Below are 22105 nucleotides of genomic sequence, written 5' to 3' on the forward strand. Positions count from 1 at the left end.
CTGAGAAAAAAACAACTTCAGTCTTGGCTAAGAACTGACGTGTTGAAAAGTATTGATAGAGGCTTTCTTTGTGTTACTCTTAATTATCATTTCTTTCCCATTAACTAGAGACAGATAATTGAAGCAGAGCACTGGAAAGAGCATTCTGTAGGAAACAACCCTACCCCAGGAAGGGGATGAACTGATGACCCCGTAAACTTTCCTAGCTCAAATTTCGGTGGCTTTTCCATGAGGAAAGGACAGAACAAGGACTGAGAACACTTTGGGACTTTATATCCATTCTCTGCTTAAATAAAGAGAAGGCACACAGAATCTCTTTTCCTCAACACTGGTTATGTTAAATAGGGCTCTCCATTACAAGTAAAGTTGCACTGATCTCTGGATAAATATGAGGGACCTGTAAACAGCGGGGAAAGTTCAATGAGCCTGAAATAAAAGTGTGGCCAGGCTGTGTTGACAGACTGTCACAGGAGTGCCTGCCAGCCTGTGCAGGTGGAGCAGGATATAGAGCACCAGACAGCCACGTGGAAATCCCAGCGATGGAATTCGGGAGGGCATCTGTCACACCTGTCTCTGAAAGGGTGATCACCTTGTCAGAAAGTAATAATTTGATACAGGAAGCTGCATTTAGGAGACTTGAAATTTGTTGTTATTGATCCTTTGCAAAGAAGCTACTATAGAACAGGAGCAAAGGCTATAGAGAGGTAATATTTTTTAATTAAACTGGCTGATAGCATTACAGAAAGCAAAGAAGGTTTTGGACTATGGGCTGTGGCTGTTACCACTCCCTCCCCTGCATCTCAGCCAGCCTAATAAAAGGTGTTGCCTCTCCCAGTAAATTTCTTTTGTACCTTGGCTAATTGTGTGTATAGAGTGTTAGACGCTGCTGCTGCCTGTGTAAGAAACTTGTTAACAGCGTGATTGTCTTTGCATTCCTCCAGGCCGGATTCGCACCAGGAGGCAGAGCTCTGGCAGTGCCACCAGTGTCACCTCCACGCCTGCCGATACCCGAGGCCGCAGCCGGGCTAAAGTAGTTTCCCAGTCGCAGCGTAAGAATTGCTTTATTCTTGGGGGAGCAGAACCAAGAGTTATTGATGTGTTTCTCTTGAATTGCAGTATCACCATCAGAGAATTTGGCTCACTTTGGACATGTAACAAAATGAATCCCCACCTAGCCAGTGTGTGCTCCTGCTGACAAACGGGGCCCTAAATCCCAGTGATTAGTTGTGGCCTTTTTTACCAGCTGTGCAGCAGAATTTCGTGTCGCTGTGATGTGTAGCTCTAAATAACTGGCACTGTGTCTTGCTGAGACACCCCCCTGTGCCTGTAGCTGACTGCTTGCCCTGCCAAGCCTCTCCTGCTTATGTGACTCTATTTCTGTATGTGTGAACACGTGAGCTGTCTAAAATTAATGGGGTTTGGCATCATTTGAAAATAGGACATTACCTATTTTGTGTAGATATGGGAAAAAGGGTTCTGCTTTGATTCACATGACACATCTGCGCTCTCTGGCTTCCTGGCAAGGCATGCTTTTCTCCTAGGAGCCATACATATGGTGCTGCTGCATATTTGTCATGTGTGTCTGAGGAGAATTTTGTCACTCAGATTTAGAAAGGAACTGACGGAAGGGAGAAACTCCCTGTTATGAGGACCTTCAGCCTTGAGAATAGGAGATTGGGTTTGTGAAGGACCTGTCTGTTCTGAGGACTTGTCTTGCTTTGTACCCCTATTTGAAAGCCCTTCTCTGTTCATTCTTTCATTGCTTTGCTCTGTCATGCTGGAGGGTTGAAAAAGCTGTTTATAGCCTTGTGTTAGACTGGGACATCTGCAGAAAGACATAGTATATTGAGCATGGGGCCAAATGGAAATCTTTACATTGAGGTCATAAGGATATATTTGGGCTTTGGGATGCTAATGTAAATTTATTTCTTCAGTATTGTACTTAGAACTTAACCAAAGCCAGAAGTCACCTTTTTTCCATAAACTTAGTTTGGTGAAAAATGGTCAGAACAAATGAGACAAGTCTCAGAAGTATTTAAATAATAGTTATTCTCTAAAGGTTTCAAAGATTATGGACCTAATTTTTCTATAGAATGCCTTATAAAGATTTCAGATGGTCATGTCTGAACCTGCTGCCTTGGTCTAGTTTGCTGAGTTTCCAGCCTAGCCCAACCAGATGTGATCTTTATCCTTAAACCAAATGTTGCATGGAATAATTTACAAATTCAAATATAATGAGTCGGTCACAGGACCAGATTCTCCATGCCCACAGTGGATAACCATGTTGTAATTTCACAGACTGGGTTGGGGTGCAGTTTAGAGCAGAACTTGGGTGTTGGTTGACATTTTGCTTAGAAGTTGGTCAACCTTGGGAAATTTAGTTGCATCTGCACATTAACTCACTGCATTCTGCAGAGGCTTTAGGAGTGACATGTTTGTAAATAAATCTGTCTGTATTGTGTATAGCACAAACCGCATGCTGAACGCTGTATTGTCTTGCTGTCTTTTAATCCACTTTTTGCCTGTCCCTTGGTCTGCCCTCATAATCAAGGATCCAGATCAGCTAATCCTGCTGGTGGTAAGAAACGTTTTCCCTTTCTTGCTTTTTCACATTATTTCTTTCACATTTTTTAACTGCTAAGCTTTTAGCTTTCCTCATTCTCTCCTAACTGTAAGACTTAAAAAGCATTTTGTTGAAGTCATAAATGAAAACGTGTATGGCAGGGGACTTTGCTTTCTCCCACTAATCAAACATGGTAAGCGTCTCTTCTGATGTCAGAGCTGGCTCACTGCTGCAGCTCAAACTCCAGGGGCTGAATTCTCCTCTCAGTTACTTCAGTACATCCCTGCTGACACCAGTGAGATGACTCTTAGGTCACAGTGCTGTGTGGAGACTGGCACTTGTCACTCTGGGGTGGGGAGAATGGATCTGGCAGCAGGTACAGTATTGGAGTATATTTGATTGGTTCAGAATGGCTCTGGCCAAGAAATTGGAGGGGGCAAGTAACTTTATACATGTGCTATGGTATTGTTCATGATGCTAATAGAGTTCCCTATCTTCTTACATTAAGACAGAAGGACAGTCTTCAACTTTTGTTGCACTCTAATTGTAACAGTATTTGGAAATGAAATTTTTCAGAGATGTGAGATGCATTTCAGCAAGAAATCACTGTGAATATTGGTTCAAACTGTGAGCTTGCCTGAGTATGCTCTTGCAACCCGTTCAAATATACTTTTCCAGGCTGTTTCAGCAAATAAATTTAATGTCAGAAATCGTAATGGCAACAGCAGATTTTCAGGGACTCACATACTAATTTCTTAGAAGAAATATAAAGTTGCCATGGTCTGTTCAAACAAGACAAGGAAAAATAAAACAGGCCAACTATTCAACTTGCTAAAAGATTTCATAATCTGAAAAAAAACAACTTAGGTTTAAGCAGCCAGACCTAAGTAAGCCAGCATCTGAGTGTGAGGCTCATGGGATTTACCCATTATTGTGCTGATCTGTTCAGATGTGGTGGGTTTTTTATTTTCCTTCACTGAATTATTGCAGAAAAGCAATGCCACCACTGCAGTGTAGCACGAAGCTGCCTGAGCTGCTTTGCAGCAAGTGACCCGTGCCAGAAGCCAGGGCACTGCAGCACATCCCTGCACACAGCCAGGTTGGTGTTGCTTTATGAGGAGGTGAGGCAGCCTGGAAATCTGTTGCTGCTGCAGCAAGGCTGCCTCAACACCTCCACAAACTTTCCTGAAGCCAACTAGGGTGTTCATACACTGCAGTGTCTGCTTTGGGCTTGATCTTCATGGGCAGCAGAGTGTTGCTGATGTCAGCGTTCATTGTCCACGGGCTTTCCTCAGTTGTCTTGAAAGCTTATAGGGAACATTCCCATTAGTTTTCTGAGGGATTTGGATTAGATTCTAACATAGAGCTGATTGTGTTCCAGTTTTGCTGCCAGTGTGTTTAAAATCTTGGGGGATTTTAATTGTTTGTTCCTCGTTTCTGGTTCTCTCCTAGCTGGTAGCCGGTCTAGTTCTCCGGGTAAGCTCTTAGGAAGCTCCTATGGTGGCCTGAGCAGTGGAACATCCAGAGTCCAGCCAGTGCCATCATCCTCAGAGAAGCGCAGCAAGATTCCTCGGAGCCAGGGATGCAGTCGGGAGACGAGTCCCAACAGAATAGGCCTAGGTAAGAGCAGTCACTGCAGGGACGTGCTGCCCGCCTGCCTGAAGGAGGGGCTTTCCTCTTGGCTGGGGAACTGTTCATGCTGCTGTTGTTCTTCTGAGTTTTTCAGTTGACAAGTTAACGTGATTGTGGTTTAGGAGATTAATCTCAGCTTTCCAGGTCGAGCTTATGGTTTCAAAGTAAGCCTAAAGATGTTATGATGTGTTTTCTGTTTGAAATTCAACATGAGCAATATTGCCAGATCAGAAAGCAAGAGCAATTGTGAATAACCATCAGAACAAAAAGACCTCATTTAAGCTTATTCCTAAAATGAGTTGAGCAATCTTTACAGTCAAATGGAATCAAGGGCAGAAAGTGCCTTCTTGGATTATTTTAGAAATTTGGCATTTTACATGGTTTGCTTCTCTCATCCTTAATTTACTGGAGCCACATTCTTAGAACATGTTTAAGACTTATGTAGTAATTGTTCTGGTTTTGATACTCTGGTCTCACTGACTGTTATGTAAATATCCTGTAATAGTTTCTATTTTCAACTCTATCAGCAGACTTTTTTAAAGTCAGGTGAGTAAATATCAAATCTATAAAACTTTGTATATCTGAGTCAAAGTGAAAAGGTATTCAGTGTGCTGTCCAAACATTTTCATTTTTTAATATGTATTATTTTATAAGTTTGAAGCTAATGTAGAAGAATATTTTAAATTATACTGATTCTAATTTTTTTTATCTCCAGAGACTTTACTAGTAGATTGAAATTGGTTGAAATTGTAGCCTTACTGTTGGCAATTAAATTTATAACTATTGCCTTAGCAATAGTTTTATATTTTACATTTGGGCTGCATATTTATTTAGAGGAGGTCATTAATAAAGAAGTATTTTATTAATTCTTTCCAGTATACTGAAATGAGTTTAAAGCACCTGAGTGTATATGCCATTATGATTCATAAAAAATACTGCATATTCATTGTGACTGCTTTTCCAAATTCACTGTTCTTCTTATGTCTGATCTATTTTATGGGCTTTGTATGAATACATTGTGCTTTTCTGTTTGTTGCTTTTAAAATGTGAAGTGCCTCCCAGATACTGGAGGTAATGGTTCTGCTATCACTGTGAAGAAGAGCATTGTTTTTTAGGAGGAAGCAAAGAATGGTGGACGGTACCATCACATGTGCTTAAGCTGATCATCATACTGTGTGGTCTGATTTGAAACATTCTTGAGCACCTGAGGGGAAATTGCCTTGTGTAGAATCCTCACTCTTGGGTTGCCTGCTTTCAGGTATATTACAGGAGCCTTGAATTCTTTTGAAAGAGCAGTTTGTATAATTTCTCTGACGTGCTCCCTGAGAACATAATCAGTGCTTGTTCTTTGAGAGGGGGAGAGATGCACATATATCACATGTGTGGCTTTCTCCCCAGGACACAGCCTGGGTTGAGCTGTTATGGGAACAGGAGTGTCTGGCACTTTACTGTTCAGTTGCAGAAATTCTGTCTGTTTATTGGATTTTAAAAGTTGTAATACTGATCCAGATGGAGATAGCTTTCGAGCTGTCAGCTACGTACCATTATTCCATTGTACCTATTGCTTTATGACATATTAGCTAACAGTATTTTGTGCTTTTTTATTGTGTTGCTTCAGTCTCTATATTTCCTTGATATTTTATTTTGTTTGTTCATTACATTAAATTAACTCCCACTCACCTTGATTGCAAATACAGAAACCATCCCCTGGAGTTCTTCAGGCTCTCCTGGGGCAGTAGCAATAATAGAGCCCTCTGCATGTGGATGCCTGTTAGCATCAGTGCCTTGCTGCTAGCTTTGATTTCCATGATGACTACAGGTATCCATGAAGTAGATTCCTTCTGTGTGCTGGGAAGCTTGAAGAAGATTTTGTTTCCCTAGAGGCAGCACAGCAAGGCACATTTAGTGTTGTGAGGTCCTGTGTGGTCACCTGTATATCTCTGCTTGTGACTCTTCAGTTTTAAGCCTGCCTCTGCTGTCTGCTCAGTGAGTTTTACTAGTGGTGATATCCTCTTGGGGAAGGAGGAGTGCAGTCCATTTAATCTTGAGCATTTCTTTGGGCTCCTTGAAGGAGATCATGTGCTCAAACAGGTGATGTCCATTTCCCATGGATTGAAAATCATTAGCCTGAAGTTAATTCTGTTGGATGCTCTGCAGATTGTGTGGCACAGCTGGGATCTGAAAGAAGTAAGAGATCCAAGACAGCCATTCTCCAAAAAGTGGAGCAAGCACGGCTGCCTATCAGCTTCATGCAGCAGCACTCTTTCTGTTGGGGTTATGCTGTGTATATTCATTGGAAATTTGCAGGCAGTTCTTGACTTGCCTTGACTGGGTGTTGCCCACTGCAGAGCTTTCCTTTGGCTGTTTGGCAGGATTTCAGACTCTTTAAAATGCTGGTATTGATGTAAGAAAGCGTCTGCTGATTCTTAGTCTCCACTTAAGAATCATTAAAATTCACACCCTAATGAAATACCAGTTTCTTCTGGTAGATTGGTAAACAGGGACACTTTGATGTTCTGGTGGTGATATTTGCATCTGTGGGGTTCCACTGGCATCAGACTGCTTGATAGTGTGTTTTAATAATGGTGTGAGCTATGTCTAAGTGCTCTGACTTTCCAGATGAAATTGGTGAAACTTGGATGCACAGTACACATTACAAAGTTTGAATATTATTGGAAACAACCCATCCTTGTCCTGTCCTAGACTTTCTCACAGCAGAGCTGGCTGTGGACATACTGTCTGCTTTCATGCTGCCTACTCCTCTTAATCCATTTTGCTACTCATTCACTTGATTTCTGTCCAGCTTTTGGGTTTGAGAATTCTCCAATTGAGACTTGCTCTGTCTTCTTTGCTTTTGCTCCCTGCACTGCAGAGACAGGCTGTCACAGTGTGAGAGACTTAGCTAAATGACAACACTGCTGGCCTTCACTGCTGGCAGTGTCTAAAGGAAATAGCCTGAGTAGCTGATACAAAATCTTCTCTACACAACATGGTGGTGAAAATGTGAGGCAGGTGCCTGGGAGTCCACAGCAGACTCATCCTTCAGTTCTTTTCAATCCATTTTTTTTTTCTTGATTTTCTTTTGTATTCAGCAACATGCAACCCTTTTATTTGACCATTAATCCTGAAGTGTACCCAGTGTTTGGCTTTGGGTGTTCTTTTTGTGCAGTCAGTATTATGCTTCATCTGTAGCATTGTCCTACTAGTGTAGGACAATGCAGTTAAAGTGCATTTTCTTCATGCTTCATGCTGCTGCTGTTAGCTGGTATGGAAGGAGAATCTATTGTGTGCATCCACTAATTTTTTTAATCATTCACATCTCTCCCTCTCTAAAGAGCCTTCACTGTTTTTAGTACAGTTGTATTATAGAAAAGATGGGCAGATCTTCTCTGTTTAAGAGAAATGACTGCTTGTGCAAAGCTGATGTGAAGGCTGCCACTATTTGAAGGCTGTCTAAGCATGAGACCCAAGAATGAGAAGCTTGCTTCTAGAGAGTCTGCAATTTCAAACCAAGTATTTGTGTGGAGAGCTTTAGTGTTACTTTTACCTGTAGTTCACCTGTCAGCTTTTTCCCTTGTACATCTGAGATGGGATTATTGTACTTATGGAATTTAATTTCATCCAGTTCTTATAATTTAGTCTGCCTTATTAATCGTAAGACCATCTAACTCACCATCATTAGACATCAGGGTGATCTAATCAGCTTGGTTGATAGCTCATCTCACATTGTCTGACATCAGAGGTCAACCATCAGAACCATTAATTCACCACAGAGATATGAACTGGGTTTTGCAAAACTGGGAGGGATTTGCCGAAGCAAGAATCTGGCAGAAGTCTCTATTTGAATTTTAAAGCCTGAATATGAAGGTTTCTATTCTGTTCTGTACTGTTTTGCTTGAAGGATGCTAATATATCCATTTTATGTGAGGGCACTGAAGCACTGTAGAGGAACTTCAGCTTGAGTCTAGGCATTTAAGTTCTGTATACAAACCGATAAAGATTTGCAAGAATATATAGATATGTTCTGAAGCATTCAAATGACATTATTTAAAAAAAAAATAAGGATACAGACAAAGTATTAGCACGTTCATGTTGTGCATATGTAGCTCTGCTGTGTTGTCACCAAAGCTGGTAGTTTAGATTTTACTCTGTGCCTAAGAAAATTCATCAACAGCAATTCCTGAACATTTTAAATATGCTACTGCCTTTTTAAAACAGCAAGGGAAATCCCTCTTGTCATTAAATTCTCCTGACAATTAACTGCTGATTTTTGCCCTAAGAAAATATTGTATTCTTTATCAGGCATGAAGCTTACTAAATAACATTCTGCAAACATTTTTGAAGCATTCAGGGTCTCAAACATCTGCAAGCATGTAGGGTTTTGTACAAGTAAAGAATATAGTTTAAAGCTCCCTTGAAGTATTCATATGTCTCAAACTGTGTGCATATAAAACCATTAAGATAAACTTCTAGAAATGTCTGAGGAGCAGAGGTTAGCTTCTGTTAAATATCTGAAGCTACTGCTCTCTTCAAATTCAAATCACTTTTTAACCTGTCTTTCAGGTATTCAGGTTCTAAATATTTTTCCCCAGTATCTTTCATTGGAGAAAGATATCTCTGCAAGTCTGTGCGGTACACCTTTTTTTTCCTTAGGATATTTGTTCAAAAAACTCTCCTTGTGAAAGGCAAATCTATGTAAAAACATCATATTAGTATTACTTAAAGAAATTTTTGTCTGATCATTTGTTCCAGAAGGGTGTTTATTTTAAAATGAAGGAAGAAATATTCCGGAAGGGTTTCTTTCAGCCTCATCTGTTTTGCAACAGTAGAGCTTCCCTAAATGATTGAAAATTCCTGCTCTACTTGAATAACAAAACTTGGATTGCTTAAGAAAAAAGCAGACTGTCAGCCAGACATTAATGCTGCTGAAATTTCACATCACAAACACAGCTCAGCATGTAAGGTAGTTGGTTTATAAAGAGCCTGAGCAGGCTGCTACAAATTGTAATTACTAATGTGATAATTACCATAACTAACAGAACTGTGACTTGACTTTGAGCTTTCTGTCCTCATTAAACTTGTTCACCTTCTCTGAAACTCTCCATGCTGCATGCTAGCACGGAGCAGTCGTATCCCCCGACCCAGCATGAGTCAGGGGTGCAGTCGTGATACCAGCCGTGAGAGCAGTCGAGATACAAGCCCTGCTCGGGGCTTCCCTCCACTTGGTGAGTACATGTAGGCATTGGAGCTTTAAGGGTCAATATTTTTTTTTCCTTTTTCCCTTGTTGTGATTGCCCTTTTAAGACACTGCTAGGAGGAATGAGCTCTTTTCTGTCCTCTGGATTCCTGACACTCCCCGTTTCCAACCCCGTTTTTTTTCCCCTTCTGTTTTCTTCTGCATGCTTCAATTCTGGTTCTCAGCCCTTCACTGTTAGCAGGGAAATAGCTTAGTTTGAACTTTTGCAATTTTTAGTTCGATTGAATCAGCTTCTATTCTGCTGTGCTTCGCTTAATAACACTGATGGAAATCTATGGGAGGGCAAGCCTGGATTTTCTAGGTCACAGTGAAGTAGTTTTGTAGCATTGTAGCCTGTTGTTGAGTGACTCAATTATTCATGATTGGATTTTCTTACAGCTAGGTACAGTTACAGTATATAATTTCTATCCCGAATCCTCCAGTGGAGATAGCAGCTCTCTTTTTGTAGAGGTTTTACAGGACAGTCAATCATCAATTAAGTTGCACATGCTGTAGGAAACTTTGTCAGGCAGTGTAAAACCAAGGAAAGACTGAGATTTTAAAGGAGCATCATTAAACTGCAGTTAAAGTGTACAGTACAAATAGAAAATCTCATTGCACTTACCTTATGCAGAAGTTTTTCTGCACAATGCTGAATACAGCAAGATAGTTAATGTTTCTGATCAAATGCCATATCATATGTTCAACCCAATACATTACTTCTTGTATCAAAACTCGTCATCTCAGACATGAAATACAGTTATTTCCAGGCCCTCTTCATTTATGTAGTCATTTAATGAAGGATGGTGTTACAGTATCTATTTTGCACATAGTGACAAAATACAGTTGTATGATGGAATGTGTAAATGGAACAGAGCACAAGTTTTAATAATTGGAGAATCTTTTGGGTTCAATGACTTCATTATATTGAGCTATAAAATAATCTGTTTACATTATTATCTCAGCTTCTGGTGAAAAATGGAAGGAGTTCAACTTTGCACTCATAACTTGGTTCATAGCTCTTTAAGATAAATAGGTGAACATTTTTCATTAAATGAAGCTGATTTCATACCAGATCTAGAAAAAGACAGTAGCTCCACAACTGTAGCTGATTTTTATAGTTAACCTGCCTAGCTTCAAGTTTGGATGAAGCTTTTTTCTTCCAGCCAAAATGTATAAGAAGGCTGGATTTCAGTGTTAATTTGTCAGTGTTCTATGTCACTGTGCTGTGTTTTGTTTATTTCATTGAAAAATACAGTCATTGAAGTACTGTCTTGAGCCCTTGTTCTGAAAAGCAAATGCAGTGTATCAGAACCATGGTCGGTGTGAGCTTTGGACACTCCCACAAGTGCTGAGTCTGACTCTTACACTGACTATAAAATCTCAGTTCCAGATGTGTGTTATACTGTTCTATTGTGAGGAAATTATGAGGAGAGTGTAATCTCATTTTAGCTCATGATTTTTAATTACCGGAAGAGTAATGCATTTCTAGAAATACATTGTTATAGGTCAAAGAGGTTACATGGGGAGAAAATATCAATGTAACGACAATAACCCAATGTAGTTATTACCTTAATACCTTTTTCTTGTGTTTTCATTGAAATGCTGTAAGATCAAATATGTTCATGAACTTGTTAATTATGTGGTGTGTGATTCATCTCAAAGAAATTTATATATGTCAGTTTAAGCCAAAACAGTGTGGTTCTCAGTATTTTTAGAACCGTGTCAATCTTGCAATAATGCAAAAGTAATATCATCCTGTGTTCATAGTCTGGTTTTGCTTATAAAGATTAACTTGTATATTTGTGAATTATATTTAGAGTAACTTAATGGAAATGACAGGATTGTTGCATTTAATGGCATTAAGGTCAGTGTCAGCACTGACGTCCTATTATTTTGTGACTGCAGTGCAGGCATACATGTCTGTGTGTCATGAGTCCTGCTTCCTAAGTTAGTAAAAGCAGTCAAGAGTGAATCTATACTCAGCCTTCTTGCAGAGATGTATGTTTTTAAATTTTTTTTTTGTTATTTTTGTTTCTCCCTGGGCCTTGATCTTGCAGTGTTGTCCACAGGGGCACAGTTTGATGGCTTGGGGGAAAGCAGTTGTGACCTGTGGACCTTAACTCTGAGGTTCAGTCCATAATCCTGCACTGATCACGCAAAACTTTCATGAGTTTACTTATGATATCAGTGGGATAGTACTTTTGAATAAATGCATGTTTTCTCCATGGCCAAAGGCCATATTGCATATAGCTTTTAGTGAAGCTCTCAAAGTCAGAAAAACCCAAAATTTTATTTTTCTGAAGTTGCTGATTCCTATTTCATTATATTAGTATTTGTGTTTATGAATGCTTTGCCTTAAACAGAAGACTTAGAATTTTCTGCTGCACAGTTATGTGCATAATTGACAAAGCCTATTTGTATTGTAAGGTGATTCTGCTTTATTTTTTCAGTTTCTTGACAGTACTAGTTATGATGTTAAAGCAGCAAGGCCTTCAGTGAGTCTTTGGTGATGAATTGCTTAAATGAACAATCGTTTTCTTGGGTCAGTTGCTTTGAGCTGGTGAGCATGTCATTGCTAGACACAGGGAAAACTTCTTTAGAAAGACAAAATTTCTGTAATTTGGGAATGACTGGGCCCGTTTTTCATTTGCTTTCATAAAGAACTCACTTGTATGCTGAAGCCAAGAACTGAAAACCTCTCCAAAGGCATTTTGTGATTGATGTGCTGCTAACAACTGGGAATTGAAGTGGGAGCTATATTTGGCTTAGGCTCCTCTGCTACTGTGTGCGCTCCATTGCTTTTAACAATTTGTATACATGTGTCCTTCTAGATGGGTGTGTGATGTGCATCATATTCTCCTTAGCTCTGCATGTACATACTGAGGTTCAAGAAACATGTATGCAAAATTTGTTAAAAGCAAGGGACCTTTGGAAGTAGCAACACCTGAATATGTGTGTCCGTGTGTTTACCTGGAAAAGAAACCAACCCAAGGACCATTGCAGTGGTTGGTGACCTCCCTGTATGACTCTTCCTACTTATGTGGTTACGCATTCTCTTTGTTAACGTTGATTTTATTATGCATAGGCTAGAATGTTGTGGAAAAATACCTGCAAGCACAATTTGTAACCATTCCTCATGGCTTCACTTGGGGTTTAGATCAGACACATCTAAACCCTTCTCTGTAGTTATGTGCTCCACGTTCTCGTGACGGCCGCCTGCCAGACCTGCAGGTCTGGACCGTGACTGATGTGCATCGGGGTGTTTTTTGCTGAGCTGCGCCCAGTTTGGGACCGTTCCAAATGAGTTCTGTCATGCATCGTGTTGATGGTCACGGGGGAGGGGGAAGCTCGGGGCGGAGGCGTCGCAGCGGGGCTCGCACTGTAGCTGTTCCGCATCCACATGCAGCGCCATTCCCTGTCACTATGGAACACCTCTGCCGGTAGCGGTCACACGCATCCCCTTTGGATTGTGGCATTTTCTGTCTCGGGTTCAATGTGTGTTAATCCTGTGGGTGTTGCCATTCCTTCTACTTGCAGCTTCTCGACGTCATTCCAGGTCCACTAGTGCTCTCTCCACTGCTGATTCTGTTGGGCAGTCAGGTGAACAAGCGCTAACTGCATGAATCCGCTTCTTAATCGTAGTCTTGTTTTCCACCATCTTAACATTTGCCATCGTGTGCATCAGCCGGCACTTGGCATGTGCTTCTCACCGCTGCGGGGCTTTCTGTTCTGCTTTTGTTCCACGTGGCTTTTTGTTTTGAGTTTCATTTATTGGATGTTTTTAATTTTGTGCATTTTAGGAACATTGTGAACAGTGTTTAAACAAAGGGTGATCCAGGGCTTTCTCAATTCTCCTGTAAATTGGATCAGTTGTGCAGCATGGGCTAAATCCTGACTGATGCAGAGTACTTGCAAATTCTTCTTCCTCTTTAGCAGTGTAGCACTTTCCAGTGCCTAGGACAGGATCCCAGTGAGTTTCATCCCATTTATTACTAAATATTCTGGACTCCTGTCGCTATTAATAAAAGTTCTTTGTAGGATCCCCACCAAAATACACAAGAGCAGCAAAAATTTAGCACCTGATGAACTTTCAGAATGAACTTTGGAGCATAACATATGCTGATCCATCCTTCATATAATTCTCAACTTTTGTCCAAAGTACATGGAAGCTTTTGAAAGAAAAAAAATCCCTTAATTTCACTGGGCTTTGCATAATGTGACTGATGGTTACATGTAATGAGAAAAATCTGCAGATTCCAGTTACTTCTGTCCCTTCCCTGTACTAGATTTGCAGTTATTTAACACCCGTAATTCCTTTTGAAATAAGGATATTTTACTGGGAATCTTAAAAATAATTGAATGAGGGTTAGCTTTGGGACAACAGAGACTTAATTGCGGGGACAAAGATAATGTAGAAGATGAGGGGTTCAGTGTTTTCTTGGAGGCTAAAATCTTATAAGGAATTTGTTATACTGAAAATTATTTAATTAACACCCTTCAGATAGGGAGTGAGAAATACTCTGTTTCTCATGAGTCTAGTTAAATGGCTATCAGTAAAACTCTCAAAACATTTCCCTTATGTTACTCAACAGAAATTGTGCAAGCTGATTTGACTGGAATTTTTCAGATAACAATTTGAATTTGTATTTAACCAGAATAATTAAAAATATTTAAAATAGCTGTCTTGTAATACAGATTTAACCTTTGTTTGCTTTTGGCTTCCTGTGATAGTCACTTCGTGTTTGGCTCCTGTGGTTTGGTACAAAGCGTAATCAAATTTTGTATGGTTACCTGTGTGCTACAGAAGGCCAAAATGTTCTAAAAAATTGCAAAGCAGGATTTAATAATGGTGGTTGCAAATTTTCACCAAGTTTGTAACAAATATAATGAATGAATCTAGCCAGGGAGACGAGGGAGTGTGGCCACAGCATAATCTGCAGATTTCTTGCCCAGTAACATTGGGCTTGACTGTACTGGTTATTACTGGAGCCAGGTGTGTTCCCAGCCCCACATCAGAGATGTGTTGAGGTCTCTCCTGTGGTCTTATTTCAGCACTCCAGGATGGCAGCAGTGTCTTGGGGAGAAGCCCAGAGTAACTTGGGTGTTGTAAATTTAAAAATCACTGAACAAAGTAGTTCAGAAGATTTCTGATAGCCATGGAGATAGAAGCCAGCATGCCACACTGTACTTAATGTGTTAAAAAAGCTCAATTTTGTTTCTTTATGCTGGGTATTTAAACTGATCTACAATTGAATTACTTTGTCATTTTGTTCTTCATTTAAAAAAAAACCCCAACCAACTATCTTCCCTTTTCTAATGTAATACTAAATTTATTCAAAAACAAATGACAGTGGTATTTTTCATGCATATATATTCAAAAGTTAAAGCCAAATTTTGATCTCAGTAACGCTTGAGGATGTAATTGATTTGGATTTAATATAAAACCAAGTCCAGAACTTACCTCAACAGCTACAGCCTTTGTACTGTACCAGATCTCATTTATACTTAGAAAAATCCTTGACCTCTGTACAACTTTATAGTGTATATATCTCTGTGTGGTGACTTCAGTTTCAGTCAGACCTACTGCATTATCATCTCTGTGCTTTTGTTACATGTGCACAGATTTTTCCATTTTAGGAATAAAGCACTGTTTCATCTTCATGTTTGAAGTTATTCTTCAACCCAAATGCATTAAAAAAGGGGATAGTAATAACACATACAACTTTTATTTCTTCGTGAAGTGTCATGATTTGATTACTTTTTGGCAGTAGTTCTAAGAAGTTTGTTTCTTTTTTTTTTCCCCCCTGTAATGTGTTTTGTAGAAAATGTGCTTTTGTTGTAAATCAGAAATGTCTTGTCTGGGTACGTAGCTCTAAGAAACAGTAAATTTTGATAGGTACAACTTCTGTTTGAAATAAATATTAGTCTGCAGGGGTTTTTTTCTTTTCAAAATACTTGGGACTTTAAAAATCTTCCCTATTTCACCACAGCAGCTTAATCTCGAATAAAGCTTTGTAATTAGGACAGTAGAACTGGCCAGCTTCAATATCTGATATAAATTATGCATGTCAGTGTGAGCTAATCCCTAAAAGATATTTCAGTGCAGTAGGTTCATAAAGGAGAAAACAATGAAATTTTTGATATGCAGTATTTTCCCCAAAAACACATTAAGCTGGTGAATACCATGTTTGGCCTCAGTTTTGAGCAAATCCACTATATGGTTCAGCAATTTGATAAGCAGTATTTTTGCACTGTTAAATTAATTATAGATGAAGTGTTAAAAGACCTGTGTGACTTGACCCCACTCTCCTGCTGCTTGATGTGGATCAGCTGAAGGTCTCTTAAATGGGTTTGTGCAGCTTGATCCGTGCTCCAGTGAATTTGCTGGCAAAACTCCTGTTGGCATGTGTGGGTACAGGGACAGAGGTGTAACGTGTGTTCCAGGAGGGATAGTCTAAGTTCTCCATGAGCAAACACAAGCCTACTCAGAAAGAGAAACTTGGAATGTCATAACCAATCTTTCTGCTTATAGACCAGAGCCAGGATCCCAGTATCTGGGATGTGATCTGCCCCCCCTCCAGAAGGATTTGGCTGCCAGAACCTGGCCTGTGATACTTAAAGTTACTGATTCTGTCATAGGTCTGCTAGTGGACCTTTCTGAATTTGGCTTTTCTAAAAAAACTAATTTCGGTAACTTTTTTGGTAAACTGGGCAAATTATAAAGTAAACTAATTAGTATTAGTAGTGTAAATGGCATTTTAGACTCAATGCCATTGCTTTGGATGCCACTGAGAGCTTTGCCATCAAATTCAAAGGGAAAAATGATGATATTGTCTGCTCAAAACCAGTTTTGATATAAAGCTCTAGAATTTAAAGTTCTCAAGAGAACTAGAAATTGGAGTCACTTCACAAGTGAGTTTTTAACTTAATTCCTATAGTGTGAAGGTGTAGGGGTATATTCTACTGGTTAATCAAGCCTTGAAACATAAAATAGACTAATCTGGTGCTGCTAGTCTCACATCCTTGCCTGAGAGAAAAGTCTGCAGGATAGATGAGCGCTCGAGTATTTACATGTTCTGACACTGGGCATGGTTCTGTCTCTCTGAAGTTAATGAGAAGCTCTCTTGATTTTTGAGAGTGTCAGATTGGGATGGGCACGTCTGCCTTTGACATTAAAATAAAACTTTGAGATAACTGAGTGAAAAGAAACAGAAAATAGATACCCTGCTTCCCAGCTTAAAATAAGTAAATGAAAAGTTGCCCTGAGGATCCAAAATTGCCTCCAACGCCCAACAAACAATAGTTTATTTCTTACCCTAATGGCAGACTCTGTGAAGCTCTGGGTAAAAGGGCATTTAATGGAAAAGCACTGTGAGTTCCCAGAGTCCATGGGGAGAACTACTCGGGCACCTGATTAGGATTCCAAATGAATGTGAATTCATTTAACAATCCCTTTCACTGTTGTCTTTTGTGCAGACCGGTTTGGACTCGGACAGCCAGGCAGGATGCCTGCTTCTGTGAATGCCATGCGAGTCCTGAGCACCAGCACAGATCTGGAGGCTGCTGTGGCTGATGCACTGGTAAGAGGAAAAATACAAAATGCTTCCAACTCCGGAAAGTGGCTTAAAGTTACCTGTACGTATGTTCTCCTCTTTCTAAACAGCTTTATCCTGATCGTGCCAGTGTCTGATGCTGTAGAGTTACCTTTTGCTGTTTTGACTTTGGGAATACTGGCAGCAGTATGTTTTTCCTGATTCCATGTCACTTCTCTGCAGCTGTCATCAGACAGACTGCTGTGGCTTGGTACTACAGCTGCAGGATGGGTTGAATCAGCTGTTTGCCTTTCACTTGGCTGTCAGAGGATGTGCCCAGCATTTGTGAGGGTGCTCGGCACTCGTGGGGTCAGAGATTTCCATCAGTCCTATTTCTTGCGTGAAGATTTTGTCAAAAAAACAGTGTTCCCTGTTAGTGAATTCCTGATCAGGGTTTAGCAAGAACAAGTTTCTACCCTGTGTTATTTGCACCTGGGTAGATACTCAGAGAGCTCATAACTTGGCTTGCATGGAATCTGTACCATCTCATGCTGTTATGGTGTAAGTTGAATTGTATTTGTCTGGTTTGCTGCTAATACTTTTGAACATTCACTGCTTTTCCTAGTAAATTTTACGTCATTTTAAAAAATGTTGCTTATTGTACTAGGATATCTGCTGAATAGAACCCAGAAAGTGTCTTCTGCTTTTCAGAAGGCACGTGATAAGCCTTTTTATATACCTCGAATATTTGGGGGAGCAAGGATGTGTAGAGGCAGGAGAAATTATTGTGCAGTGCTAGCTGAGTACCTATTGGTCTTCTCCAGCTGTAGACCTGAAGGAGGGAAGGATTTCCTGATGTGTCTTGAAACAGATCTCTCAGAATCTGTCTCAGATGCACTTTAAGGAAGATGAACCATGTCGTCAGTGTTTGTGGTAGATGACCTTCCTCCATTTCCTAGTTCACTGTCCCCAAGGATGGCTAACATTTTCTTTTTTATGTCTGATTATCACCCAGCTCATGGCACCCATTAGAGTACTTCTAGAAGAATGGTCCTTTTTACAAAATTTTTCTTTCGAATCAAAAAGTGTTTGTGAACGAAGATAGGTAAAGCAGTGTATAATGGATAGCACTGCTGTGTTTAGTGGGCTGAATCACTAGTGAGCATTTTCATCACCAAATGAAATGGTGCTTGTGAGCCCATTTCTGCTCTCAGCACCTCAAATTTGCTACCAGAGCAGTTCAGGACATAATTACAGACAATGGTTTGCCTGTGTAAATGAAATCAGGCTTTATCCCTGCATGTGAGCAGCTGCTGAATACAGGTTTCTTAAGGGAGAAGAGTATCACAGTATTTCAATTGACCGCTGAGCCCTGAGGTTTCTTTGGGTGTGACTTAATCTTCAGCAAGATTTAGAGTGCTCTTTTAAATATTCCAGCTTTGATGTTAAGTAACATTAAACTGAAATGTTAAAATTTTGAAGGGTTGAACACTTAAAAGGGAAATACTTAAGTCTAGCTGGAAACTAGCTGGTGCTGCTGACTTGGTTGATCAGTCTGAATTTGTACAGCTTCAGGAGATGCAACACAATCTTGTTGATCCCTTCTTTCCCACCACCCCATTTTTCTCTTCATTGTGATGCCAGCTTTTACCCAGTAACCTTGTTTTCGAGAATTGTCTTTTCCATGTAGTAAGAAATAAAAAGAATTTCTCCAAAGGTGGCTTCAGCCAAATCCTCAATTGAAACAAAACATGGTGGGTCATTCTGTGACCTCTATTCCCTCTGTACAATTGCAGTTGGATCCACTACTTCTGTTTGAGCGGGACTTGGCCTGAACCCACAGTGTCCATACTGGGAATCAGTGCTTGGCTCTGTCAGAAGAGCTCAAAGGGTGATGGAAACTTTGCTGTTAAGTAAGGCCTTTAAGCCACTGGTGCCAACCAGGGGGTCTTAAAAGAAGCTAATCTTCAAAACAGTGTGGTGTAAGGGCTGTGGGTTGAAAGAGAACTTGGCAAGTGAAGTTTGTTAAGTATGCAGTACTGTAGATAGTGACTTCCTCACATCAGGATTTCTTTGCAAGACTCTAAAATGAAATGCTGCTAGTAATATGTGGGGAAAGAGAAATCACTACCAAAATCTCTGGGATCTTTCATTGTAGATTTCTCAAAAGTAAGAAAGGAAGTGCTGAATATAGATCTGTTCCTAAAAAAGTTTTTAACGGATATTCTCAACTTCCAAGATCCCTAAGGGAAATTGTAGCCAGTATGAATAGTGCAACAGTTAGGAGATAAAGTCAGGCATTATTATACCCACTTTTATTTTGCAAAAACTGTATTTTTTTTTAATTTGCTAAGACACATTTGCTATACGTTTTTGTTGCAAAAACAAACCCTACATAAGCTTCTGACATAATTCTCTATGCTTTTTCCCACCCTTCAATATTTTCCTGCCTACAGCTGTTAGGAGACTCCAGGAGCAAGGTACTAGTGCTTTCTTGACTTTTTATTTCTACTTTCCAACTCTCCCCACCCTGTTGCTAACACCCATGATACTGCACGTGAGTTAATTTCAATGCTTCAATCCTCCAGTCCTAGTTGAAGCAAAACTCTGCTGGCTGTACAAGTCCAAGACCTGCAGGACTGGATGCTGGAAGGAATTCTGTAGCAAACACTTATAGAAATACAGAAGATTTTTTTTTATATACATTATCTTGTCAACCCTGTTTATTTAAGGTTTATTTAAGAGGTTTTTTGCTGCCAATTATGCTACTCTTCTTTCTGTAAGGATCAAGGCAGTTAAAGATGTACCTAAGGGAATTAGATCCTCTCATGCCATGCTATGGACATGAGTGGGATTTGACTACTCAAGTCCCTTAGCAGCCTCTGGAAAGAATCCTAGCCCAAACTAACAGAGAAATTGCCATCTCCCATATCCAGTGCATTTCTAGAGTCACTTCAGTATTGATATCAAAGTGACTGGGCATGCCAGCACAGATTTTTCCAGCTATTTCTTCCTTATCTTTATTTTTTGTTTAAGTAGAGGTTGTATTGTCATAGTATCTGTAACAATGGAACTGAGCATTATTGCAAATAGAATATTTATTGTATTTAATTTCATTACCAGTAACTTAATTCTACTGGGCATAAATACATCATTTTCATGCTGGGGAAGGCAGGCTCTCTTCCCCTGAGTCACTCAGTCTCATTGAGATCAGTGGGCTCTGTCTTGCACTGCTGTGAGAGGTAAGCAGGCAATGCATGGTGGCATCTTTAAAACACTTCAGTCACTGTAACAGTAGCACTAATCTTCTTTTTAGTGATTGCAAATAGAATGTTTTTCTTTGGCATCAGTGTAACTGTATATAACTTGATAAGTCTGAGTTTCCCCTTTTCCAGAAAAAGCCAGTGAGGAGGAGGTACGAGCCCTATGGGATGTACTCGGATGACGATGCCAACAGCGACGCTTCCAGCGCGTGCTCGGAGCGCTCCTACGGCTCCAGGAACGGGGGCATTCCGCACTACCTGCGCCAGACTGAGGATGTGGCTGAGGTGCTCAACCACTGCGCCAGCTCCAACTGGTCTGAAAGGAAAGAAGGGCTCATAGGTCTCCAGAATTTACTGAAAAGCCAACGGACACTCAGGTGACTTCATAGTTTTCTGGTGTCAGGAATGCATTAGGGATGACTGCAGCCAGAAGGCAGTGTTATGTACCTGCCTTATGGAGACAGGTAGTGTCTTCCATGGCTGTGAAGGCTTTGTCTCCACAATGCGGGATTGCAGTTAACTTTTGGAAAAGTTTCTGCTGTGTCATCAGTATAATTGGTGGCAGCAGTGTAGAAAGGGCTCAGGTAAGCATGCTGTCTTCTCTTAGCCTTCATCCGTCTCATGAAGACCTCCAGTGGTAGGTGCTTGTTGTAGCACAGTGAGATTTCCCACAGTGATGCTGTTCTAAACCTACTCAAAGGGCGGTGCCATTTTTACATTAGTCTGTTTGAACCTTCAATATTTTTTCCCATGGCAATTTAGTTGGTGAAGCAAACATTGCACTTACTCTAAAATGACTCGGGTGTGTGTTTCAAAGCTGAGATCAGACAGTGCTGGTGCTGGCTGTACTCTTTATGAAGGCTGTGTTAGGTGTAATTATAGATCCTGTTTGTACCTCTTGAAAAATTTTATATCACAATTTGTGTCTTATAAATGGTGTAGTGTGTAATGTAGAGGGAAGATTCTTAGGGCTGTGAAGAATGTGTACCAACTCTGAAACTGCATATGGTAGGAGAGGGACACCTTTTTCCCTTGCTGAAAACCACATAACCCCTTCAAACTCTTTTGGCACATCACGCCTTTGAAGAGGTTTTAGAATTACCCAGTAGGTCTCAGAATTATCCAGTAGTCATTTGGAAACTCCCTATGGCCACAAATCACATTAACTAGACAACTGGCTCTCAGGCCATAGACATTTCACCCTTGGTTTATGGAGAAAGTGTTTGAAATAAGCTGTTTATCTCTTGGCTCCTTTGAAGGTAACATTCACAAATAGTTGTGAATGACAATTTTATTTTTCTGTTATGAATCATATGTACTTAAGTTATAGCCAAGTTTATAAGTGGTTGTTTAGAGCCTTCCTACTTGGGCTTGTGCAATTGTTTCTATTTTAAAAGGGCTTCACACTGGCTGAAAAGAATTTGATGGTTCATGTTAACAGTCCAAGTAAAAGTGTACTGGGGGCAGGCCTGAAGAAGTTGTTTTCTTGCCATTATAAAAATATTCTAGCACTTCACATGATGTGATACAGGCCTTAAATGGGAAGTGCTACAGGCTTTTAAAATGGGTAGTTAGAGTCTCTAGATCAGAGATGCTTTTTGATGTGGTCTATTTTTGAGTCTCTTAAAAGATACTTCCTCTATGTATGCTGTCTTTTTTCTTTCTCTTTAACAAACTGTCTGGAAAAACTGTTGCACCTCATTACTTGTATGAAAAAGTTGGGTGAGATTTGATTTTGCCACGAAAGTGTGTGAGGATTATAAGCAAGGTTTGGGGTGCTGCTGGGGATAGTTGTAAGGGAGGAAGGACTGACAATTTTTGGTGATGGGCTGTTTATCCAGGTCAGTAGATCTTAGCAGAAGTACTGGTGGAATTA

The 22105-nt window shown here is 40.1% G+C and overlaps 1 protein-coding gene across 40 annotated transcripts in view; it reads left to right on the plus strand.

Moving 5' to 3' along the window:
* CLASP1 (cytoplasmic linker associated protein 1) overlaps window positions 1-22105 on the plus strand; it is a 176195-nt gene that overhangs the window by 104631 nt on the left and 49459 nt on the right. For 16 of the 40 annotated variants that reach the window (XM_038143229.1, XM_038143228.1, XM_038143230.1 and 13 more), the window contains 8 exons: window positions 942-1049; window positions 2552-2578; window positions 4016-4183; window positions 9313-9420; window positions 12972-13034; window positions 16911-17014; window positions 19423-19446; window positions 20362-20606. In XM_038143229.1, the coding sequence (XP_037999157.1) occupies window positions 942-1049; window positions 2552-2578; window positions 4016-4183; window positions 9313-9420; window positions 12972-13034; window positions 16911-17014; window positions 19423-19446; window positions 20362-20606 (847 nt within the window). The remainder of the gene's footprint in view (window positions 1-941; window positions 1050-2551; window positions 2579-4015; window positions 4184-9312; window positions 9421-12971; window positions 13035-16910; window positions 17015-19422; window positions 19447-20361; window positions 20607-22105) is intronic. The other 24 variants (XM_038143235.1, XM_038143252.1, XM_038143237.1 and 21 more) reach the window with 9 other exon arrangements.

This window comes from Motacilla alba, chromosome 7 (genome assembly GCF_015832195.1).
Source record: "Motacilla alba alba isolate MOTALB_02 chromosome 7, Motacilla_alba_V1.0_pri, whole genome shotgun sequence".
In the NCBI taxonomy this organism is placed as follows: Eukaryota; Metazoa; Chordata; class Aves; order Passeriformes; family Motacillidae; genus Motacilla; species Motacilla alba.